The following is a 25,246-nucleotide window of genomic DNA, read 5'->3' as shown; positions in this document are numbered from 1 at the left end:
AGTGCTGAGAGATAAAAGAAAACAGTGTTGCTTGGTCCCCACTAAGTCTATCTAGATTAGTACTGTTGAGACTGACTGGCAGTAGCTCTTCAGGTATTCAAACTGACGTCTTTTTAGTCCTACTGGAAGATGCCCAAGATTGAACCTGGGCATCTTCCAGAGATGCTTTACCACTGAGGCATGGCATTTTTCCCAAGACAGATGATCTCAAGATCTGACTCAGTATAAAACAAAGCAATCACACATTGGGTGGTAATGGAAAGTGTGTGTATCCATGAGTGGTTGTAGGCCAAAGCTGCTATTTCTGTTTATTTTGGGGTGGCTACTCTCGGGTAAATGGACCAAAGGCTGCAGTCAAGCAGTTATCATAGGCTGTCTTCCAGTCCATCCATGTGTCTCTTCTCTGCCAAGAACAGGAAGGTCCATTATGCCACAGTCTCCAATGGCTCCATGGGATCTTGTTGCTCAAGGATTCCCATCTTGTGAATCAGTTCTCCTGATAGACCTCAGTCCAACATGCATCAGCTATGAAAAACAAGGCCAGTAAAAGGATGCTGACTCCAAGCCCAAGTCGCAGTGAGTTAGTTGTGGTGAAATCAGTCCTTTCGGTATGTGAATCTTTGGAGAAATTAGGAAATGTGTTATTGATATACCAACAGTGTTGTAACCATTTTTCTGAAATGGCAAGGTCTAAATGCAGATTCTCAAAACTGGTGCCCTCTTGATATGTTGGACTATACCACCCATCATCAGAGACAATGTTAGGCCGCATTCCCACTTACAAATAAATTGCTTTGTGATCCAAATCGATGGATCGGTTCGGCAGTGGAGTGTGGTGCACACTACATTTGCCCCAATTGCATTTTCTTGCTGCAAAATAAAATAAAATAACCCACTTGTGGCTCACATTGACGAATGGATCAGTTCAAAATGGACCCGCTCTAGCCAACCAAAGGGCAAATTTAAATCAATTCCGATCTGTATCTGGTTCACACTTGCGTGGAATCGATTTATCCAAAAAGATGCAGAGAAAATCAGCATAAAAATGACTCAGGTTAAATGGGTCTAGCGCATGGCCCCCCTCTCCGAATCATTTCAGCAATTCGGTTCAAGTGCGAACCATGGTAATTTAAACCTGTTCAAACCGATTTGCAATCCAGTTTAAAAGGTAGTGGGAATGAGGCCCAAGTTGTAGTCCAACACATCTGGAGCATGCCACACTGGGGAAAGTAAAACCACAATGTAATAAATTATTTTCTTAATTATTTATTTGGATGGACATTTTTTAAAATCCTAAAATTCCGTGGGAATACGCTTGCACTTTCTCCACCCTATCATCCATCATGTAGATATCTATTCAGTCTCATTACATCCATATTTTCATATATCACCTTGTCAATTCTGTCATTCTTCCTTTGAATCCCTCTTCAAAACCAACATTTTCTATTAAGTCTTTGGTGCAATTCCTGTACGTTACCACACTCTACTGAAGCCTTCTCCAAACTGCTTCCCTCCAGGTGCATTGGACATCCTATCAGGTTACCTGAGGATAATAGAATCTGTTTTCTAATAACTTTTAGAGGGAACCAGGCAAGGGCAGATTCTCCTACTGTTGGAGAGAGAACTTTGGAAGACCTGGGAGACATTTTTCACCAGGGTTGCTGGGTGAAATACAGGGCAGAGCCCCTGTATCTTCAACAGCTGTGAATCAGAGGAAATTTCAGGAGGTATTACTTGTACTGTAATTAAAGCAACACGTCCTGAAATTCCTTCTACACAGCCATTAAAGATATAGAAGCCTTGTCCTATATGTCACATGGCACCTCTACTCTTGACCCTCTCTATAGGTCAGACCAAGCTTTCCTGGCAAAACTGAAAGTAATTTAAGTATGATTTAAATATAATCTGATCTTTAAAAATAACTTCCAAGCCCCAGTTCCCCCCCCCCCCCCAAAAAAAACCCAGGTTTGGATATGGTTCTTTTGCAGGAGAATTATGCCTCTTTGAGGCTTCTGGAGGCATGATGATCCTCTCCTTTTGGCCAAAGCTTTGGGGGTGAAGGGGCCTGGAGCCCACTAAAACATCAATGGGTGCTACATGGGGGAACCTCATGATTCTTATCATTAACCTTGTACCCTAACTAAATGCACCCAACTGAAATAATTGCATAGTCCTTCCTTTTTTTTACTCCATCCTCTGATTTTCCCTTGTCTTTGTTGAGTTTTTGATTTAAAACTTCTTGGGAAGGGGACCCTCTCTTCCAGTATTCTGAAACACACCATACATATTGATAGCATAATATAATTCTGCTTACTACAATTGTCATTCTCCATTTCTCTCTTCCTCTTTGGGCTTACCTTGTGTCCATACTTCAGTGTGATCGAGTGGGTATTGTTCATATTGGCATTTTAGCTCTCCCTTAGTGAAATTGAGTGCCTCTTCTGTGAGATTGAAACTTGTGGTTGTCCCATCTTGCCAAACTCTGGTTTCAGCAATGAGTTGCCCGCCCTGGTAAAGATAGTACCAGCCCCCAGGACTGGAGGGCACTGAGCAGTTCACTCGATATCTCCCTGCAGAATCCACCAACACTTCCTGATAACTGGAGACCTTGGCTGCATCTGAAAAAAGAGCCAAGAACAGAATTGTTCAGTAATAAAACTGAAAAGTGCCAAGAAGCTCACATATGTCCAAACATTCTTTTTTGCCCTTTTTCTTTGCAAAAGAAGGTTTTTAGTCGTCATGATCAGAAATATTTGCTTAGAAATGTGTTAAACATGATTTGAGCACTCTGATCCATCTTACACTTGTTAGAAGTCAGTCTAGTGCAGCAGCACAGAAGATCTGACTAAGGAGCAAAGACACCAATAGCTCAGAGAACAAATTTAGGAGATTATCGCACCGGATTTTATTCCTGCACTAGGCACAGGATGTAAACACACAGGGACAGATTTGCTAAAAGGTCCAGGAGAAGTCCAGATGAGTACTGCCCAGGGACGGGGCTATGTGATAGAATCCACCCCTGTACTTTAACATCCTGCGCCTAGTGAGGAAATAAAACCAGGTGCAATAATCTCCTAAATCTTTATTATATGAATTCCATTCATTAAAAACTGATTTCTAACAACACTTGCCTTGTCCTAAACACGGTGCACACCATTTTATGGAATCTGTATTCTAGCTTAATAAACTTGAAGTTTTGGTCCTAGGAGTGCTAGAGAGCCATCAGTTAAAGGACTTGGTACATCCATCTATTGCAAACCATCTGCTACATCAGCGTATTATCAGACAAGATTATCTTTATTCAGTAACACACGTCAGTCTCTGCACCAAACGAAGTCCTTGAGAGGTCTGGAATTAGGCCTACTATCAGATCAGAATCTGGACTTTTTTGGACTTTGTCATGTCCAAGTTACATTTAGTTACAAGGCTCTGAGCACAAAACATTTTGCTGCCTGTAGCAAAAGACAAGATGACACTTCCTCTCCCATTCCACATATATAATCTGACTGGACTGCCATGTTGATACTGGCAATGAATAACGTCCTCCATCATCCTTGAGGGAGAGGGGGTAGCAAACTAATTTACGATAATTTGTTGTTCTTCTTGTTCCTGTGTCCCTTCAAGTCGTTTCTGACATATGGCAACCCCAAGATGACCCTGTAATGGGGTTTTCTTGGCAAGTTTCTTCAGAATGGATTTGCCATTGCTATCCTCTTAGACTGAGAGAGTGTGACTTGCCCTAGTTGACATGGTCGAACTAGGATTCAAACCCTGGTCTCCATAGTCCAACGCTCAAACCACTGCACCACTGGCTCTCAGAATTTACTAAAATAGGAGAAGTCATATGGACACAGGTCTGTTTTGCAACAGAAAGGACTGGGCAAATGTTCAGGAAGAATGACCAAAGGACAGCCATTGCTGTCCCTTTTTTCCCCCACCCCAGAATTGTAGCATTTGTCTTACTTTGCCTAATGATAGGACCAGTTCTGGCAACTCTGCACTCAAGATGTGTCATGCATTTTCTCACCAATGACTCTCAGCTGCACTCCATCACTGGCGTTTGACCAGATGACCGGCTCTGTGGTGCTGTGGTAATAGCAGGTGTATCGGCCTGCATCAGCTGTAGTGACGTTCTTTAAGGAAAATTCAGCGACACTGGAGTCTCCTCGAGGGGTGACCTCAATCCGAAACTCCCTGGCCTGATAGAGGACAAAGCTTACCCCTGAAGATGGAGCCCAACAACGGATAATCCAGTCCTGCCCTACAAAGACCTCGGTGCCAGGACTTACAGCGATGGATGGCTTGGGGTAATGATCTGAGGAAAGGGAAGAAAAATCCATCCACTTGAGACTCAGGTTTTTTTTTTCCTGGCATCTTACTGTGGCTGTTGCCATTGCTGCTAACATTTTTATCTCCACTTCACCTCCCAAAATATCAATTTAATTAAACAGTCTTGTAAGTAATTTCTATTATTTATTTATTTAACATATATTCCCCCCCCCCCCTTTCTCCCATTATGGAACCCAAGGCAAGTTACAATATAAGTTAAAATAAAATATAGCTAAAGTAATAAATAATGCAAACGCTTTTAAAATGCTTAACGAACAATCCAATTAAAAGATATATGGTGGCCCTAAGACAACCCTTAAACACATTCTAAACACATTTAAAATGTAGTGAAGGCTACAATACACATCATTACAAAAATTATTTTGCCCCATCCAGTTAAAAATCCAAAGCCTATTTAAATAAAAGATCTACAACAGACAGCAGCCTGCAATATCTGTTTGATAGATTTGATACTCCTTCTGCTGTCCCGGCTCCATCCAAGAACATCCTGGATTTGGTAGTTTGATGAGAAATTTAGCATTTTATGTTAGGAAGCTCTAATATGTGGTTCATGGAGTGAACCCTTCCCTGTCCAAATGACATAGGGCCCAGTCCTCGGTTGTGATGCAAACAGTCTGGATAACACCTGGCCAGTTCAGCACCAAAAACAGGGTATATTCCCTATAATGGATTAAAATAACTAATCTTTTAGATCTGGAGCCCTCCATTGTGATGCCACGTGGCTGTTCACATGTGCATCCCATTATGCTGTCCTGCATGGCCACCACTGTGGTGAGTCACTTGTTCTGAGGTCAAAACAAGGTATCCAGCCCTGAGATTGACTCTGGGCACTGGGCACCTTGTTCTGACCTCAGAGCAAGCGACTCACCATGGCTGCATCCACATTGGGCACCACAGAGGGATGCATGTGCAAACAGCCACCTGGCACTGCAGTGCAGGGAACCAAATAACAGGGGAAGTCAGTGCAGATTCGTGGCCAAAATACTCTGGGCTACTCCCAGAGTATTTGAGCCCACACAGACACCAAGAGGGAGACCAGCATGGGCTGTCCACATTGCAAAAATAAACCAGGTTGACCCCAACTTTAAACTGTCATAGCTCAGTGATATGGAACTCTGGGATTTGTAGTTTTGTGAGTCATTTAGCCCTCTCTGTTGGAGTGCTGTGTGCCCCAATAAACTACAGTTCTCAGAATTCCACAACACTGAGCCATGGCAATTGAAGTGCAGTCAAACTGGATCATTTCTGCAGTGTGGATACAGCTGTACTTATTATAGTATTTTTAATAAGTACATTTCATTGTTTATTGCAGTGTTCCAAAAGTATTTGTTGCATTACTCAGCGCATTGATTGATAAGAGAATGCATTAAACTTGAAAAATTCATGTCAAAATGCTTCTAAAAATGCCGTTTTGCCTTGAGAATTGTCCCTGGCCTTCTTGGCTGAGTACATAACAACTCTTAAAGAACCACTCACCCTCTGTGATGTTGGCAGGGCTGCTCAGTGGAGAGCGAATGGCCTTGCCTGCCTCCCAGATCTCATAGCTGCAACGGAATTGCTCACCGGGGCCAAAGGCATGGACCGCAAATGTCATTTTGGATTGTGTGGGCAGGGCTTTCTTTTCAGCCATGGGCTCCCGGTTGCTTCCCTGGTACAGGTAGAACCAACTACCTGCATATTCCTCCTGGGTGATACATTGAAGGTGGTGGTGCTTCCCTTCAGCATCCACAGACTGGTGCCAGAAGATGGATGGCTTTGGTAGGGCTGGAATGGAGAGAAAGAGACTGATGCAGCAATCTCAAGGACCACATATGAGTCTGTTCAACCTTTAAGAGTTTGTAGACAGGCTCATCCTTCTGTCTGTCCCACTACCTTCTCAAGCTTGTTTCATAGAAACAAGGAGAGGACCTTTTTGGTGGTTGCTCCCAGGCTTTAGAACTTCACTCTTCTTCCGCCAAGTAAAAAACAGTCCTATTTTTAGAAATTGACTGTAATGGACTTTTAATGGTGTGTTGTGCTCTTTTGTAGAATTTTTTAAATATTGTCTCTCAATCAGTTTGACATGGTTAGATTGTTTATGGTTTTAAAACAAATTTTACATTTATATATTTAACTTATGTTTTTGTATGGCTCTTAATTTGTTTGTTGTTGTGTGTCTCTATGTCATTTTTCATAGAGTTTTCTTGGTAGGTTTCTTCAGAGGGTTTGCCATTGCCATCCTCTGAGGCTGAGAGAATGTGACTTGCCCAAGGTCACCCAATGGTTTTTATGCTCAAACCACTATACCACTTCTACAGTTTTTAATAATTTGTGAGCTGCTTTGTGAGTTCCAATACTGGGGGAAAGGGAGGCTATAAATGAATAAAAGAATATATTGTTTGAATAATGACTGAGTTAAAGACATCCTGTCTGGATTCCTGAATTATAACTGTATTGTTAAATTCAGGAATCTAGACAGGATGTCTTTAACTCAGTCATTATTCTAATGTGTATTTAGATGCATTTTGTGTAGTAGGAAGGTCAAAATGTACAGTGAGAAATGGGGTTTTGTGCAATTGGCAGTATGGGCTTTAATCAAGAATAATATTACTTAAAACAAATTGACGAGAATAAGATAAAGAAATGGAAAATTAAAAAGATGACTCTTATCCTTCACTCTTCAGTCTTGTAACCTTATATTAACAGGATATTAATGAGTTTTCGTGTGGTTGGCAGTATGGGCTTTAATCAGGAACAAGGTTATTACTTAAAACAGATAGATGAGGAAAAGATAAAGAAATGGAAAATTAAAAAGACTACTGTTACCTTTCAGACTTCAATCTTCAGTCATTTAATATTATATTAATAGCAACTACCTGACTGCTTTATTTGTGACAAAGGAGGATACAAGAACAAAAAAATCCAGTATGTTATAGAAAGTGACATAGACTGGCGTTGTCCCTGAGGTGCAATGGCATTGTTATATTATATTACAGTGAAGGAAATGTAAAAATCTGGTGAGGAAAACAAGTACTTCCTTGATGCTAGGAAATATCTATCTGTTTTGGATTCATCTGTGTTGCAGCAGGCAATGCAACCTGCATCCAGCCATTCCTTTTCCACCACAGCTACAGGGTTCACTGTTATCTATGAAGCTGCTGTTGTTGTTGTTGTTGCTGTGTGGCTTCAAGTTATTTTTGCCTTATGGCAACCCTATTATGGGGTTTTCTGGTTAAATGTCTTCAGAGGAGGTTTGCCCTTGACATCCTCTGAAGCTGAGAGAGTGTGACTTGCAGAAGGTCACCCAGTGGGCTTACGTTGCTGAGCCAGATTTCAAACCCTGGTCTCTAGAGTCCTAGTTCAAACCACTATGCTATGCTGGCTCTAGGAAGTACTGGTGTCCATTACTTTCACCGTTATATATGTCTTATGAATTCTGGCTCAGTCAAAGTGTCAATCCATGTCAGGCATTTTGAGAGTTTAAAGGGTTAGGCCCTCAAAGTCTGGGCCAGAATGGATGATTGTTATTTTCCCCACATTAAATCTTAACCCCCTTTTATCCAGGATATAAAGGGATTCTAGAGTACTTTCCTTAAGAAGTACCTTGCATTTACAGAGTTTGAAAATGTACTTTTAAAGCAATTAATTACAGTTATAGTACCAAGATCCCCAAAGAGTTTAGTTTTTGTTAGACAGTGAAGATGCAGCCTTATTAACACCTTAGACATTGCAAAAAGGAATTAATTGCAAGAAACATTCTATTTGCAACAAGTTACTTGCAGGATTTATATTCGATCAAGAGCCAAACATTACTCACTGATAGTAAGAAGTAAGAAAGGGAGGGTAACAGGCATCCTTTGAAGATACAGAAATCCACTGGTAGGCAATATCTTTATGCCAAGTCTGGAAATGAGAACTGGAGTTCCCAAGACTCTTAAGCATGCATGAATCCCCCAGGAAATGATGAACCATCATCAGTCACAATAGGCAGGGAGGGAGAAAAGAAGACTAGTTCCCCTTCTGTCAAAGGCAGGAGGAAATGTATTCCAGTTTGAGAGTGTCAGTCCCACTCAAGATATTTCCTCAGCAAGGGGTTTTAAAGTGAACAGGAAAAATTGATGAGGAGCATTGCATTTTTACAGTTCATTTTACAACGCCTAATGTGTTTTAGGGAGAAGCACACTTCCCCCCATCATGTATACTTGGCTTTCTTTCCTCTTCTTTTTCTGAGACGTAACAGGAGGTCACAATCCGAGACGCGATTTTCACATTTTAATGAGTTCACTCTTCAGTTAAACAGCATCTGATCAATCTTCCATGTTCAGGAACAGTCTGCTTTTGAGAACTAGTTTCTGGCATCGGGCTGGAGTAGAAAACATGCTAGTATGATCAAGAAACAGCGGACCATTAATGGGAATACTGTTAGACCGTCAGATGGATTTTGACCTAATTCAGTGAGCACGGCCAGCCTTGCCATTAGATAGAGTAGAGTGAGGCAGCCACTTCAGGCAGCGGATCTGGAGGTGTCATTAATGGGGAGCCAATGATTAGCTTTTACATGTTTTTATTATTACATTTTTAGACCTTGGAAACCTTAATTCTTTGGACTACACATCCTAAGACACTTGTATCTGAATCCCCCGCTGGTAGGCATGTGAGTAGGAGATTCTGGGGATTTGTAATTCAAAAAAGTAACTTTTTCAAGCTCTGAAATTTTTACTACCAAAACTTGAAAGAGGTGCTTGTTGCATATTCTGCTGCCTATTTGTGAATACTGTACACATTGACTTGAGTGGAGCACCATTTGCTGCTTTGCTTCTGGCAGCAAAGTATCTTGGGATGGCCCTGTCCACTGGTGTCTTTATTGAGAGGCTGCAGGTAACATCTGCCTTTTATAGGTGACGTCTCAGATTTAGTACCTTCCATTTCTAATTTTATTATTTGAAGGGCAAGGTAGCAGCTGCCAGGAAAGCTGTTGCCAATAAAATAAGTGACTTTTTCATTAAAGCATCTCCCCAATCCAGCAGGGAAATCCTTTTATGTTAGAAGCAGTTGCATGTTGTAGCCCTTGTGTGAACTTTGCTTCATTTTGGGGATGCTTTCACAACAGCTTTACAGCATCATCTCTCCTCCTGTTTCGAGTTTGCATCATGCAAGTGCCATTGTTTAGGTAGCCAAAACAGCATTGTCCCTGTACAAGAAGGAGGTATCAGCAGACTTGGCATTTTCTTCACAGTAATGTATAGTACCTGTTTTATCTGCTGCATCACACTGTTAAACATGTATACATAGTACCTTTTTAGCTACTGCATCACACACTGCTAACCATGAGTCAACAGTTTGATGCAGCAGCCAAAAAAGCCAATATGATGCTAGGCTGCTTTAATAGGAATAGTGTCTCTAGATCAAGGGAAGTAACAGTACCACTCTGTTCTGCTTTGGTCAGACTTCACTTGGAATACTGTGTCCAGTTCTGAGCACCGCGATACAAGAGAGATATTGACAAATTAGAGCATGTCCAGAGAAAGGCAACCAAAAGGGTGAAAGGTCTGGAAATCATGCTCTATGAGGAGCAGCTTAGGGAGCTAGGCATGTTTAGCCAAGGGAAGAGAAGGTTAAGAGATGACATGATAGCCACGTTGAATATTTGAAGGGGTGTCATATTGAGGATGGAGCAAGCTTGTTTTCTGCTGATCCAGGGACTAGGCCACAGAGCAATGGATTTAAACTACAGGAAAAGAAATTCCATCTAAATATTAGGAAGAAGTTCCTGATGGTAAGAACTATCTGAGAATGGAATATGCTGCCTTGGAGTGTAGTGGAGTCTCCTTCTTTGGAAGTGTTTAAACAGAGACTGGATGACCATCTGTTGGGAGTGTTTTGATTGTGTGTTCCTGCATGGCACGGATGGCCCTTGGTGTCTCTTCCAATTCTATGATTCTACCTACAGACTGCATGGAACAAAGTATTCTGGAGAAGGGTGTATGGCTGATGGATTGGAACGCTCCAAGTCTGACTTGTGTAGGTATTATTCCCATTTTACAGATATGGAAACTGATGTGAGTGTGTAAGAGGACAAGCACCCTGAGACAACACCTTTCAGAAACAACATGTTTTGAAATGCCTGCTTCTAATCTTTATAAAGATATTCTAAATATTCTAGCCTGCTTTTCATGCTATTGGATGTAGCAGACTGACACCCCCCACCCCAATTGTGTCAAAGACTGTGCTCATTGGCTGCAATTACCATCATCTGAGGCTGAGAGTGTGACTTGTCCAAGTGGGTTTCCGTGGCCAAGCCAGGATTCAAACCTAGTCCTATGCTCAAAGCACTATACCATGCTGTTATGAACTGCAGGATTCTACATTTTTGGCTATGCTGGTTGGGGACTGCTGAGAGAAATGTCTGTAAGACCACATGTTTCCCAGCCCTAGGACTTTATCACACCAGCCTGCTATCATAACACAATCACACTAGTTTAAGAAAGGAAGCATACCTTTTTAGCATAATTTCTCATCACACTTTTAGTGGTTAAATGCAACCACAAGGTTGTGAGTTCAATCCCAGGGCTCTATGGTTGATTAAACATTCCATCCTTTTGTAGGTTGGTAAAATGAGTACCCAGCTTGTTGGGGGCAATTGGCTTACACTTTGTATACTGCTTAGAGAGTGCTGAGTTCACTCCTAAGGCTTAAGCGGTATAGACATGTAAATGCTATTGCTATTGCTATTTCACAATAGCCCTTTGGCAATCCATGATTGAGTGATCTGTTTTCTGTGCTGCCAAATGCCACCTTTCAGGAGAAAAAAAGAGAGGAAATGAGAGATCCCAGCTGCCAACTGCTTCCTGAAGCCAGATGCTATGTGAATGTGCAGCCAGTTTTGGGAACTGCAGCTGCGGTTACTCCCTTCCTCCAAAAGTGTGCAGCTGCTGTGTGCAGCCCCATGCAAGTGATTGCCAATGCCAACTGCCTTCTGAAGCTGGCTGCTGTGTGCATATGTACACAGCAGCCAACCTCAAGAAAGTATTGGCACAAGCAATCGGTGCAAATGGGTATGGGGGAGAGGAGCAGAATCACACCCATTCACTACCTGAGAAGTGGAACTGCAGCAAAAGAGACCTATTGCACGAAGGCAGTGATGGAATAGCAGTGAGACTGAGAGCCTATTGATGGGTTTTGCCCATCAATGAAAAGGTGCACTACAGTAATGACTAGAATGCAAGGCAGCAGCAGGACAGACATGACGTGCCCACCAAATACACTTTTATCCTGTTAACATTATGCTTTATAGCCTCATATGAAAAAGTCCCTAGTGTCCAACGGAACCCTACAGACTGGTCATTTCCAAAGGAATCGGAATAAGATGTTAAAAAAACAACAGGAACCTTTAATGTTATGGTTGAATAAGGTCGAAAGCTTCCTCCTCACAGATCCAAAAAGTCCCTGATGATGACTCAAAGGAAGCAGCTGCTGGTGTGTGAGCAAAAATGATCTCTCTGTTCCTCTTCTTGGCTGGAGAGCCCGAAACACAAAGCATGGCTCTTTGGGAAGACACCCTAATGGTTCATTGTAGAGGGGCAGAGGCAGAATTTTCTAAAGAGGATTACTACAGCAAAATCCTATCTCAACTGCCTTTTTCAGCCTAGTTCCCTCTAGATATGTTGGACTACCACTCACACCACACTGGACAACGTGTCTATATGGTGATGGGAATTGTAGTGGCACATTTGGCACATACCAGGATGGGGAAATAACCTGTCCTTGTTCTTAAAGGTGTATTTGAGATTATAGTGGTCAGCAAAATACACTCTGCACATGCTCTAATGACAGACACTTGCAAAAAGTGTATAAAGAAGCAGCATTACCCTCTACTTTTAGAGATAAAAACTGGCCAAGTAACATCAAAGTGTGGTCAAGATGACAATAGTCATTAATGAAGAACACAAGCTAGGGAGGGCTGCTGCAGATTGCTTTTGCCTGAACCTACTAGGAAGGACAAGATTTCATCCATTCCTCTCATTCCCCAGCTCCAAGTTGAATGCAAACTACTTTTGTACTTTAAACTCATTTTTGAGCAATTGAAGTAAGCAGAGGACAGTGGAGGAAAGTGGGAGCAGGAGAGAGCAACTGGGACATTTTAAAAGCAGCTGCAAAAGTGGGACAACAGAGTATTAACTGGGCCTGTCCATGCTAAACCGAGACAGTTGAAAGGTATGATGTGGAAGAGCAGGAAGCTGTTTTCAAGTACTGTCATAAAAGAATCCAAAAAATCAAGGACACAAATCTTCTCCTTTCCCTGGACCAATATAAACCATGTCATGTCTCTATATGTCAAATGCATATATTGCAATGCTTATAAATCAAGTCTGGCTAAGGTGACCTGATTTTATACCTGCAAGATATTTAAAATAATATTTAGCTTTTAATTTTTATACATTGTTGCTTGGGCTTACCGAAATCAAGTAGAGATTTGGATGGATGCTTGAATTAAAGACACATGGCCTTTTCAGGTTATTAGACTTCGTTGCTGGAATTTTGTTCCACACGAGAGAGCATAGCCAGGGAGATGACTCTCCTAATTCTCATGGTGGCTTGGGAATTTGGGAAGTGGTCATCCAAAAAACTGAAATTGTCCAGGTTCTGCAAGAGACCACAGGCGAGGGAACTGGAGAAGAGCTGTTTTGCAACTGCATGCTTTTGAGTTGACCTCCTTTCATGTAGCCACTAGAGAACAGCTCATAGGAAATCTTGGAAGCTTCGGGGACTGTCATCCGAGAGGCACAAATAGTCCATCATCCATATGTGTCATTATGTGCATGCAAGAGACATTTACATAAGTTTTGAAGCCTGAATAATTCCCCTTCATTAATAAACAAAATTAATACATCCAAAGGATGATACTGGAGAGACAGAATGAGCACAGTTACATTTTCCTATTGCCAGGATTAATTTTGTTAGCTGGTTTGCCTGTGATTTCATGCAGGGATGGCATTTCCAGGGCTGGTCTTAACATTAGGAAAAATGAGGCATCTGCTTCTGCTCTTTCTTCTGAGTTCCCTGCCAGTTCCTCTGAGGACAGAGCTGTGTGTATTTCTATATATTCCCTAAACTTGCCAGCTGCTTTCATATGTTGTGGAGGATGTTGCTTGATTTGCAATGTTGAAGCAAGGCTTAGCTGCCCCTCCATTTAGATTCTGTACTTAGAATTAAGTGGGCACCGTCTTGCTTCTTCTTTCAGGCAGCAAAATGTCTTGGGCAGCACTTTAAAAAAAAACAACAACCTACAACTCTAGGAATTACATGCTGGTTGGGGGATTTGAGGGGATTATTACCTCTTTCATGCTACAGAATTATAGTACTTTGATATTATTTTCATAGTCATGGCTCCATCCTAAGTAATCCTGTTTCAATAAATTTCATGATGGATTTAGAGTTGTCTTCCAGGTAGTTCAAGTACCTCACCAAACGAGAAACCCCAGGATTTTGTAGAATGTAGTCATGGCATTTAAACTTGTATCAAAGTGCTATAATTGTGAGTGTGAAAGAGATGTAGATGTAGGAGGGATAGTAAAAAAAAAGTGACTTTGGCAAGCCATCTCACCTGTTTCAAAATCCTTCTCCATGCAGAATTACAGGACAGAAAATGCAGAAGTCTACAGATTGCGCTTTACGAGGGGCTATCATAAAGTAATAATTATCACCTGGAAGTTATTATGGTAAATTGATGAAATGTTGTCAGTGTCATCATTGGTCCCTTGGTGCGTGATGTTGAGAAAATCAGCTCGTTGCGTCCTTTATTTTTGTGACACAGACAGATTGTGCCAGAAGTGACTAAAGTGTAAAATCCTGATCAGGCATAATCTGCAGACTCCTACAATCATGGTATTCGGAAGGTCAAGAAACACAGAGGGAAAATGTAAATGTGGTAATTTCTTCTTTTATTTTATATTTTTACATTACACACATTAAAATATGGTAGAAAAGAAACCTCAGTTGATAGACAAAAAACTGCAGATTTACGGTATAAGGTATATATACTTCCCATATTTTGCTATTACTTGGGAACAATAAGTGCTATATTTATACTAACTTCTCCGAATCCTTTCTACTATTGATCATCCGATGGTATATAATACCGTTTTTTATTCCTTAAATTAATTATTTTCCATGAAAAAAATAAATACAGTTAAATGTTGCTAACAAGAATAGTGTTATCTTGCATGATTCCTTTCTATATAATGCAGTCTATATAATCATACAAAATTAGTTACCAATAACTTTGTATTATATAAATTCCGTCTTGGAAATGTAACTTATATACGTTAATTCTATATATTTTTTCTAGAGTAATTACAATTTGATGTTATAACGTCATTTGTCTGCATCCAAACTGAATTTACGTTACATCTAATCAAAGTTTTCCAAAGGAAGCCATTCTTTTTCTACTTTGTTTGTAAATCTATTATTATTATTCTATTATTAATTTTAAAAATTAATGTATATCTAATTCTCTCATGTATTTGTGTAAGTTTTTAGACTGTAAGCTGCTTTGGGTCCCAATTTTGGGTAGAAAAGTGGGATAACTAATATATATAATATAATATAATATAATATAATATAATATAATATAATATAATATAATATAGACATAATATAATAGATAATATAATAATATTGCTTGTACGATTTTAAATGGAATATGGCAAGCCTGTATGTGGTGTGGTGATAAGGCACTTTATTATTATCATTATTATGAGTCCCTATATTGGAAGAAAGGTGGGATATTAGAAAATAATAATAATAGTTATCAATCCCTATATTGGGAGAAGGGCAGGATATAAGAAAATATATTATTATTATTATTATTATTATTATTATTATTATTATTACTACTACTACTACTACTACTACTACGAGTCCCTATATTGGGAGAAAAGTGGGATTTAAATAATAATAATAATAATTATTATTATTATTATTATGAGGCCCTATATTGGGAGAAAGGCAGGATATAAGAAAATTAATTGTTGTTGTTGTTGTTGTTGTTGTTGTTGTTATTATTATTATTTTATTATTATGAAAACAAAATCAGTGAAAGATTTGGGCCTTGTACAGATTTAAAAAAATAACTATTTGCCAACCAACCACCAGGGGGCGCTCGCGTAGCTGCGAGAGGAACCATAAAACTACAGTTCCCAGAATGCGCTGCGTTCCTTTCCTTTGGATTGCAAGATGGCGGCGCTGGGCAGTAAGTGCAGCAGCAGTTCAGTCAGTAGTGCTTCCTGCAGGGTTTGTTGAGTCACTGGGGCTTCTCAGTACTTAGAGACCCCCAGCTTTAATAAAGGAGCCCCAAGGCCATGTGTGAGCCCCATTGCCATGGGGTTTTCAGGGTAGGATGCTTGGAGGACAGACAAGGGCATTAAAAGGATGACCTGCTGCTTGCACTCTTTTCCATGGAGAGAGAAGGTGGTGGAGTCAAGATGCGTGTACGTGTGAATGGGTGCATTGTGGCTCTAGTGGGGAAGAAGGCAGGGTGACCAGATGTCTTAACCTCAGAGGAGGACAAGTTCACCACTTTCTAGAAGGCAAAACAAAACCATCAAGCCAATGTGTTTTTGTCCTGGGTGCCTAGCATTCTAGCTTTCACCTTTCCACAGACCATCACTAGAGAACCAAATCTGATGATGTCTGCATGCTTCTTTTTGTCTGTTCCATAGAAATTGGTGCGTTTCTGAAAAATGCATGGGCAAAGGAGCCTGTGATTGTGGTATCTTGCAGCATTGGTATTTTAGGTGAGTTTATGTATTTCCTTGCAGCTCAGAAATCCTTATTTTAACAATACCCTCCTTTCTTCCCATTGTGGTTCTAGAGGCAGCATGCAGAGGATTTGCAGGAGTTTTCTGTTTTGAGTACTTAGACAAAACAGATCACAACTTTAGCAAAGGTGCTGTATTAAGCATCTTTAAGCCGTTTCTTTGGAACTTCATTTACTGATGTCTGTATTCCCCTTCCTTGGCTATTGACAGCATAGGATTGCTTTCCCATTGGGGAATGTGGCTCAGTGGTAGCGCATATTCTTTGCATGCTCAAGGTCCTACGATCATTTCTTGGCATCTCCAGGTAAGGTTAGGAAAGACAACTGTCTGAAACTATGGACTTTTCCTGGTGAATGTGAAGAATACTAAGCCAGACAAATCTGATACTTGTCTTGTTAATTCTTTTCTGATTCACATCTGTATTCTCTTTCTCCATTTCAGGTATGACACTACCCTGGATCAGCCCTTACACAAAATATAGTGGCATGGCCAACCGAGCTGTACCATATGTGTATCCAGGTACAATCAAATCCACAGCGCTCATTTGTTTTAGATGTAGTTTCTAAATTTTGGAGGATAACAGAGAAATGACTTCATCTTTAAGCTGGCAAAAGCATTCCTTGGAAGGAATGTGTTTGAAGGTCTGTTGATGAGAAACGAAGTTCTAGATCAGTATAACAGATGAAAAATGCACAGTCTTTTCAAACGTCATCACACCTGGAAGGCATATATACAGAAGTTATTAGAGTATGATTTGGAAATTTTGATTTTATAAGTGACTTTAGTTTTGTATATCTCACCCTTGCTTTTTTGAGTTCAAATGGTATATGTGGCTTTCCTCATTCCCACCTTTATCCTCTCCAAACCCAGCCAGTTAGGCCAAGTTGGGTTGTGTGTGAATGGCATTCAGCCGCCCAGTGAAATCATCCTTCTTACTGGAGAGTTAGAACATTGTTACTGTAAGCTATATATCAGAGGAAGGAACTTGCAAACCACTTCTCTTTATTCTTTCCCTAGGAAAACCCTCTGAGGTGATTTGAAAGCATACACAATGTAACATACATACTTCAAAAAATGGATCCAGTTTAGCTAAAGTATACCTCTGAATAAAGCAACTTATAGATAGTGGGTGTCCGCCTTTTTTGTAGTTGAGGGTTAGCAGCTCTGTTACCAAAAAAACCCTCCAAACCCATTACCAAAAACAAACAAACCCCAAAACCAGAATGGTGCAGCCTTTCCATCAATGCTCCTCTGTTGAAGGAAGCATAAAAGGTTTTCCTGTAGTACCTGTGTATATCACATAGCTGTCAATGGCATGCAACATTTGCCAGGGAGAAAACTCAACCACTCATCCATGTGGGATGAGTGAAGTGAAGGTTTTGCCCTCCAATAATAATTCTGTCCAGCAAATACAAATTTCCTTCAGTCTCCAGTTTCTAGCATTGAAGAGAGTGAGGCATTGAAAGTCATTCACACTTAGGACTGTTGTATTTGCTTGGTTTGCATTTCTTTGGTCACTTTGCCCTTTTTCTTTTGAAGCCTAACCGTATTTCTGAATGCTGAACTGTATTTTAAAATTACTGCAATGCTAGAAATGTGGGCATTGAAGGAAAATGTCATTTGAGAGCCCTCAGCCCACATCCATAGCAATCTCGCTGGTTGGCAGTGCTTTCCAAGAGATGTGACATGGGAAAGTTTTCAGATAATTCCATAGGCTCTTTTCACCTTGTGATGAAACATTCTGTAGTGTTGCATTTTGGGAGCAGGGGGAATAATGTCCTTCTCTCCTAGAGGTATTTAACTATACCAGTGCATGACCACTTATTTGACTGTCCATCTCTCTCTCTCATCAGTTCCAGTTCGGGATGATGGCAACATGCCAGACATTCCCTCTCACCCCTGTGATAAGGAAGGTCCAAGCCTCGAATGGCTGAAGAAGCTCTGAGAATGAAGAGCACAACAAGCTACCACTGAAGGCACTCTGCATGCCACACTGCAATCCACCCTTTCTTGTATATGTACTTTGAGGATGTAATAAATCTGTTGCTAAATTAAAAGCGGATTTTTCAGCCTTTGTCATAGGTCAGGGATGGAGAATCTTTGCTGCTCTAGCTGTTTTTGGAACAAACCCCAAAAGCCATTGCCAGGATGCCCAGTGTAAAGGGATTATTGGAATTACAGTTGAAGAAATCCCGAGTGGCAAAATGTTTCCCAGCTGTAATAAGGAGGCACTCTAGATAGACAGAAGTAAATTGCTTGGACACTGCCCATTCCAATCCACTTGACTGTTAAAATTGTTAGGAAACTTAACCAGTTTAGGTACCATGGATTCCTCATTCAAGAGAAGGTGCAAGATTTAGTTCTGTTGAGAGATGTTAACAAATATCCTGCAATTCCAACCATTCAAACCAAAACTCAGATGACGGATCAGTTTGTACTCCTTTGAACTAGTCGGGTTCCTAGATCGATGGGACAGGGAGTTTGGAAATGGGAGAAAGAGGTTAGAGGCATGCTGAATTTTATGACTGGCAAAGAAGCACAGGTTAGGAACTGCTGCTAGATTGCTGACTAGCCTGCAGTAGACTGGAAAATATTTCTCTCGGTGTCTCAACATTCTTGTAAATTTGGCTGCTGAAAGCAAGAAATTGTGGGAGAAAATTGGTGCCGTTTTACATAAAAAGTAAAATAGGCTCAGTTCTGATTTTAAAAAATTTCCAAAGTGAGCATGCATTGAAAGGCGCCTTGTTCCTTAATACTAAGATTGTGCCCATTTTCCTCACATCAAGCCTCCCATTTTTCACTGGGAAACCTAGTGAAAAAAAGTAAATCCCAAAAGCCTGAAGATGCCATGTTACTCTGAGAAATTATCCTGGTAACAAGGTAAGCAGAGTGCAGCTCTGTTAAAACTTGTTCAAAAAGGTGATTACTAGTACACTAATTAAGAACAAGTTACTTTTGGGGGATATAATTCCCAGAATGTACTTTGCAGGATGTGTTCTGTATATTTCATAAATCGAGCTTCAAACTCTATAAAAAGGGACCCAAGAGCATATAGGAAGAAAGAATATGAAATGCTGTTAGTGTATTGCATACACTTTCTTTCTGGATTAGCAGAGGAGGAACAAATTTTCAAACACCAGTGACTCTGATAAACTAGCATAACTGATACACGTTGCAAAGCTTGGCTTTTATTGGTACAGAACTGACTTATTGAGTGCAAAAGCCATAATTCTAGTCTTCTGAAAGCTGGTGCTCTCCATTCACAGTGGACAGCACATCCCACCACTCCTAGATACATGTGGGCCATTGGTGAGAATCCTCCAGATGTTGAAAGTACAAATCTCTGCTGCGATAGTCAGCAGAGCCAATAGGGGCCATGTGATTCTCACCACAATGGGCATTGCATGCAACTGTAATAATGTGTTGCTTAGTGCCATTGGTAAGGAGACACCTTAACATCTTGCCTTGTCAGTGAAAACCAGAGATCAGTTCTCCTTTAGCACCTGGTAGAAAACAACATCTCTTGAGAATGTTATCACATGAAACAGCAGTAACCTTTCTATCCACTTCATTGAGCCCGTGGTAGGTTCCCTCCTCTAGTTTGGACATCAATTCTCACTCACAGGTACTAGTCACAAAAGTACAACAAAAGAGAGGCTGAACGCTTATGACTCTTCATAAGTTGCTCCTATGTCTCTTCAAACTCGTCCACTAAGACATTTAAGATACATGAAGGTACCATTCCCACCTGGTACCTCTCATTAAGATTTTAGACAGGTGAAACAATCCATTTGTCTAATACAATACTCTCCAGATGTGTAGGACTACAACTTCCACGATCCTCAACCATGCTGATTGGCAACAGTAGAAGATGTAGTCCCACATATCTAGAAGGTGCCAGGGAAAGCTATTCCAAATACATAGTGGCTTCGGTACTATTAAATACGGACTTCTACGTTATTTTATAAATACAATTCATATTGACCTTTGCAATTTTCCTTCAGTGTTGATTCGAGTCAGCTGTTCATTAGATGTGCTAAGCTTCCATGCTCCACATCTTATGTTCCTTGACCTAGTGCTCTTTCACAGTAGACAAGTTAGTGGTCTGTTCAACACAGTGGGAAGCAACAGATGCAAGTGACATACAGAATCTCTTTTAGAGTTCAGGGGAAGTAGCTACTGGCTCAGTCAAAATCAGAACAGGCCCCAGGACTTGAAAACTTGGGGTAATGGAGTAACTTGTCTCGGGGGCTGGATGGCTGCCAGGTGGAGGTAAGGACATCCTCCTGCTCACACTGGAACTCTTCTTCAGACTTAACCTGAAGCCACAAAAGCAAAACAGTAGTTATAAACCCTGTCTCAAACAAAAGAGAGCTTCTAGGCATTGTATATCTTTACCCTATAGTCTACAGTTAAAATAAGTCATACTAGTTTTATGTATTTTGATAGGTTTGCTTATTTAAGGGGGGATTGCTTTTTCTCGCAAAAAATCTAAGATTCTAAGTGTACATTAGTTGGCAGACTCTGTTCAATTGATATTTCAGTATCCATAAACCTGGCTGACTTTTTACCATGATATTCAGGTACCATCTTCATCTTTCCTAGGGCTAGGATCAGATGGCTGTTTTAGGAAACTGGAAAGTCTAAATGTTCTAAGGTACCTGTGCAGGAAATTCTTCCACTGGGAGTAATGTTTGGGCTACTCGCCGTATCCTCCCTTCCTTTTCCTCTCGCAAATGGCGCCGCCGCTTCTTGGTGGTTGGGCCCTCACTTGGAGAAAGGGTCTCAGGCTCATGGGCAGGCAAAGGACCCGAGGGGCACTTGGGCATGTCTTTTTCGGGGGGTTCATTCTCCGTGTTGCCGGGGGTTGGAGCATCTGCGCCGTGACTCCCTTCATCCTAGACAAGAGCATGCAGGTTAGCCAGAACAACGTTCTAATATCCCTTTTCATTGTAAAGTGACATGAGGAGACTTTTCTTTATCCCTCTGGCCTAACTTTCTGTAAGATACTTACCAATGAGTAAGTTTGACCAAACCCTGCATAAGTTATTGTTTTGCACTAGAACTGATAGCATCCCCCAGTCAGCATGAGGAAAAAAATATTTAATATCAAGGGTATATTTAATATACCATTTTAAAGGGGGGGGGGACCCAAAACACTTGTAATCAGCAAAGGTTCTATTATCTGGAACCTTCTCCACATCCTTCACCATCTCAGTTCTGGTATGACATTTTAGATCTACCAAAAACTACACATTCTCAAACCACATTTCCTGCAATCATAGATTCAATCTAGGTGGCCCTTTCTGTCCCCTCAGGCCAAGCTTCTGGCTAATGATCAGGGGGTGATAGGAGTTGCACTCCAAAACAGAATGGCTCCAGGCTGGGGAAGGATGATTTAATCTTTTCAGCCTCTAGCCAGTTTTTTCTTACCTCCAGCACTATGTCCAGGTGGCCCTGTCTGTAATCATCACCATATGAGTCCAGCACTCTCATGAGAAACCTGAAAGAAGGCATCTGTTAGAAAGATCTCCCAAGGAAACAACATCCTCACCAACTTTCTCGTATGTGGGCACTCTCATACAGTGTGTAATTAATGGAAAGAATTTCCTGTCACAAGAGGTCACAGTAGATTAAGGTAAAGGTATTCCCTGTTGACAAGGTTGTCAAGTCATGTTCGACCATAGACGGCAGTGCTCATCTCCGTTACTAAGCTGAAGAGCCAGCGTTGTCAAAGACTACTCTGTGATCGTGTGGCCAGCATGACTGCACAGAACGTTGTTTATCTTCCCACTGAAGTGATACCTATTTACTTTCATTTGCATGCTTTTGAACTGCTAAATTGGCAGAAGCTGGGACTAGTGATGGGCGCTTACCCCATCACACGGCACCTGGGTCTCGAACTGCCAACCTGCCAATCTTGCAATCTACAGAGTCAGCATCTTAACCACTTGAGCCACTGTGTCTCCAATCACAACAGATTAGATTGTTTTAAAACGGGGTTTAACAAATGTGGGAGAAGGCTTTGTTAGGCATGTAGTTAATGAAATCTCCATGTTCAGAAACAATATTGGTACTGTATGGCTCCAAGGACCAAACATTAAGAGAAGTTGTTCCTTTTATTCCCTTCTTGTAGACTGCCTGAAGATATCTTGCCTGGACACAGAATCTTGCCCTAATAGAAATAGCCTTATCTGAGACAGGTACTTCCAGGACTGTTGGACTACAATCCCTATTATTTCCAGCCATCACAGAAGTCTATGATACAGCCAGAAGGCCTCAGGAACACTAAAATTGACTTGGGTTTAATCAAGCTGGTTTATGTTTGCCATGGACAGAATAGGAAGATCTTTAACTCTTTACTCCTAACATGACCAGACTCACCTTCGCTCTTGTTTGAGCCGTAGTGTTATTCTCTGGACTTGATGCAACCGATTTAACATCCTTTCATTCACCTGCAAAAGTAGACAGATGTTACATGGATACACCAGAATGTCTCCTTTCTTTATTATTTTGTTTTTCCCCATCTCCAATCAACTATCCCTCTTCTTCAGTGTTACTTAATAGAATATGGTATTTGAGTCTTTTATCTAGCACAGTTCACTCCCATTCTGCCACTCTCAGAGTCTCCTTCTACATCTAGAAGTACTGTGGTTAAGTGGACAGGATATTGGACTTAATGCAGGGAGACCCAGACTCCTATCTCCACAAAGCCTCAAAGTATAGTCAGTGCGTTTAGCCTATGTGCTGTCTTTCAGCCTATGAGGCAGGGTTGTTGGGAAGCTTTTTCATGAGGTCACCATAAAATGGTTCAGTGACACAGCACTTGATTCTGCAGGTTCATTCCGTCAGTGTTCAGTTGGAAAGCCTCCTGTCTGAAATGCTGGAGAACAACTGAAAATCACTGTAAATAATACTGAGCCTGATAAACCAAGGTTTGACTTGGCATGGGTGGCTGCATAAGGTCTTCTCATGCTTCTCTCCTCATTCCAAAATTTTCTTCCTCTAACTCCTTGCTCCAGTCAGCCTGTCCCAAAATGACACAGCTCCAAGCCATAGAAGTGATGTGCTGCACACAAGCCTCATGAGAGTTTCTCAATGGCAACCACCTCTACTAGACATGGCTAAGGGAGTGATTTTATGTAGGCAGGCAAACAACAGGAGATGCCACCACATGAAGTGGTTTTAAGGGGTCCTGAAGAAAGAAGTTTCATGCAACCCTCACCATGGTCCCAAAGGTCACTGATTCCCCTTTTCTTTCTTGCATCCAATACTTTGACTGAAGAAGACTCCACTTCCACCCCCCTTTTCCTCACTGCCCCATGCACCCCTTTCCCCCCTTACCCCCCATCTTTTTCTCTCACTGCTAGGTTGACTCCCCAAAAACTACCATCAGAGAAATTAAAAAAAGAAAGAAAGAAAACAAAACATGTTTACACCCAAAATTAAGAATGTAAATTAAACAGCCACAAATATCTATCATTTGTAGATCATTTTTATCCCCAAATGACCATACTGACTGAGGATTCTGAGAGATCTAATCCAAAAATGTAACTTATTCAAGCTTTGCCTGATGATTTAAAAGGGTTTTGCCAGGGGCAGCAGAAGGTCTCAGGTTTAGTCTCTGGACTTTTCACACCAATGATCTAATGTAAACAGGTGCTGGGAAAAACCTTGGAAGGCTGATGAAACTCAAGGCAGACAGTATCGGTTTAAATGAACTGGGGCCTCACTTGGTATAAAGCAGTCTGACATGTTCCTATGGCTTAACCAAAAGCAGAGTCCAAGCCAAAGTGACAACTCATTGCTTCCTGCTGTGCTAGAACTGTCTAGCAGTTGAATCTCTACCTGTTCTAACTCCTTGCAGCGGCGTGCAAGTGCCTGGCACTTGCGTCGTGTCATCTCCTGTTGCCGCAGGGCACCTTCTTCTTCCTCCTCTTCTTGTATTCCACCATCTGCAAACTCTACCTCTGTCTCCAGTTCACTTTCAAGAATATTGCCACCAAAAAGAGGAGGCAGTGCCAGCTCAGAGCCAGGAGGAACGGAGAACTCTTCAAAGCCAACAGCTGCCATTATGGCTTTCTAGAAGAGAGACAGTGACATATGAATAAATGATCATCATGCTTTCTCTCCAACATCTCCTCCATCTGAGCAGATAGAGATGATATAAGGGGTCACTCAGATACCCACACACACATTCTCATATGCCACCAATTTCTGTACATCATTTGACAGATAGATTAATGAAGACTAGGGCTGCCCAATGTATTTTGTTGTCTGAGGCAATGAACAATATGACAGCTTCCAAACAGAGAAAACTGGAGGACTAGGAACTGAACGTTACTGAGTGATAGACAATATCAAGTCCAATGCTTTCTTGGAGGATGCAACACAGCTGGTAAAATACTCACAACTCCAGAATTTGGTCACAGCTCCCTGCCCTGATCGAGGCAACTGCCTCACTGTGCCTCATGCTGTAGCCAGCGCTAACAAGTGCATTCATGATATGACAGCGAGGGAATTCTGGGAATTGTTGTGGCACCACAACAGAAAAGGCTAAATGTCCCACAAAACTACAATTCCCAGAATTCTAAAGCCTTGAACTATTGGATTTTTAAATAACAAAACCGCTAGAATACTCTTCTTACAACTCTCTATGGATGCAGACACTTGTATTTAAATATCACACATCAGTCTGAGCATTTTATCCCTAAAATTAAACATTTTCCAAAACGTTAGAATTCAGTGCACAGTTCATTAAAAAAAACTATGCCAGTAACTTATTGAAATGTAGTCTCTAAGAGGAGGAAAAGCATAAGGCCATCAAAGCAAAGCTCAGTTTGAAGAGAGGTGAGATTCCTGCTTCAGGTACATGTTCAATATAGGCTGCGCCTTTTAAGATTTCCTTTGTTGAAGAGCAGGAGCCAGGCTTTAAGGCTTCCGAAGGCGTCAAACCCACCTGACTCTCCTCAGTCCCTTTGGAGAAAAAATCAGGCTCTTGGGGATGAAAGGGGCGCAGATTGATGACGTAGACGAGGGAAGACGCTGACTGATGACGTGACACAGCCTGCGGCAAATGTGGTTCCCCCCTACTACTG

At 41.2% G+C, this 25,246-nt stretch overlaps 3 protein-coding genes across 4 annotated transcripts; 1 reads left to right on the top strand and 2 right to left on the bottom strand.

Moving 5' to 3' along the window:
* Nucleotides 1-486: 486 nt before the first annotated feature.
* On the bottom strand, nt 487-8,183 carry LOC149303706 (T-cell-interacting, activating receptor on myeloid cells protein 1-like). The gene is made up of 5 exons (XM_089481180.1): nt 8,147-8,183; nt 5,827-6,114; nt 4,028-4,315; nt 2,358-2,618; nt 487-618 (listed from the first exon to the last, which is right to left on the bottom strand). Exons 1-5 carry the CDS (start codon nt 8,181-8,183, stop codon nt 488-490), a joined length of 1,005 nt encoding a protein of 334 aa, XP_089337306.1. The 3' UTR covers nt 487.
* A 6,013-nt stretch (nt 8,184-14,196) lies between these two features.
* Nucleotides 14,197-18,205, top strand: NDUFA3 (NADH:ubiquinone oxidoreductase subunit A3). Of its 2 annotated transcripts, none has more exons than XM_089480175.1 (4): nt 14,197-14,257; nt 16,050-16,124; nt 16,590-16,667; nt 18,002-18,205. In XM_089480175.1, exons 1-4 carry the CDS (start codon nt 14,212-14,214, stop codon nt 18,091-18,093), a joined length of 291 nt encoding a protein of 96 aa, XP_089336301.1. In that variant the 5' UTR covers nt 14,197-14,211; the 3' UTR covers nt 18,094-18,205. The 2 variants fall into 2 exon arrangements, with proteins under 2 accessions (XP_089336301.1, XP_089336302.1); XM_089480176.1 differs by lacking the exon at nt 14,197-14,257 and adding an exon at nt 15,534-15,580.
* Nucleotides 18,206-19,322: 1,117 nt separating this feature from the next.
* Nucleotides 19,323-25,246, bottom strand: TFPT (TCF3 fusion partner). The gene is made up of 6 exons (XM_089480327.1): nt 25,108-25,246; nt 23,997-24,230; nt 22,533-22,603; nt 21,582-21,651; nt 20,810-21,046; nt 19,323-20,467 (listed from the first exon to the last, which is right to left on the bottom strand). The coding sequence occupies exons 2-6, from the start codon at nt 24,219-24,221 to the stop codon at nt 20,333-20,335; spliced, it is 738 nt and encodes a 245-aa protein (XP_089336453.1). The 5' UTR covers nt 24,222-24,230; nt 25,108-25,246; the 3' UTR covers nt 19,323-20,332.

This window comes from Sceloporus occidentalis, unplaced genomic scaffold (assembly GCF_023333645.1).
Source record: "Sceloporus occidentalis isolate IW3139 unplaced genomic scaffold, rSceOcc1.0.p SCAF_14, whole genome shotgun sequence".
NCBI lineage: Eukaryota > Metazoa > Chordata > Lepidosauria > Squamata > Phrynosomatidae > Sceloporus > Sceloporus occidentalis.
Note: the sequence above shows the minus strand (reverse complement) of the source record. Positions and strands in the feature narration are given on the sequence as shown.

Coding starts and splice junctions, on each gene's coding strand:
- LOC149303706 (XM_089481180.1), bottom strand. CDS start 8,183: ATGCCTGTTACCCTCCCTTTCTTACTTCTTACTATCA. Junction 2,619..4,027: donor AGTGCAGCTGAGAGTCATTG/GTGAGAAAATGC, acceptor CTCTTTTTTCAG/ATGCAGCCAAGGTCTCCAGT. Junction 619..2,357: donor CACTGAAGTATGGACACAAG/GTAAGCCCAAAG, acceptor ATTTCTCCAAAG/ATTCACATACCGAAAGGACT.
- NDUFA3 (XM_089480175.1), top strand. CDS start 14,212: ATGGTATTCGGAAGGTCAAGAAACACAGAGGGAAAATGTAAATGTG. Junction 16,125..16,589: donor TTGCAGCATTGGTATTTTAG/GTGAGTTTATGT, acceptor TCTCCATTTCAG/GTATGACACTACCCTGGATC. Junction 16,668..18,001: donor TGTACCATATGTGTATCCAG/GTACAATCAAAT, acceptor CTCTCTCATCAG/TTCCAGTTCGGGATGATGGC.
- TFPT (XM_089480327.1), bottom strand. CDS start 24,221: ATGGCAGCTGTTGGCTTTGAAGAGTTCTCCGTTCCTCCTGGCTCTGAG. Junction 21,652..22,532: donor CGGCTCAAACAAGAGCGAAG/GTGAGTCTGGTC, acceptor GCCTTCTTTCAG/GTTTCTCATGAGAGTGCTGG. Junction 21,047..21,581: donor ACCTGGACATAGTGCTGGAG/GTAAGAAAAAAC, acceptor GCTCTTGTCTAG/GATGAAGGGAGTCACGGCGC.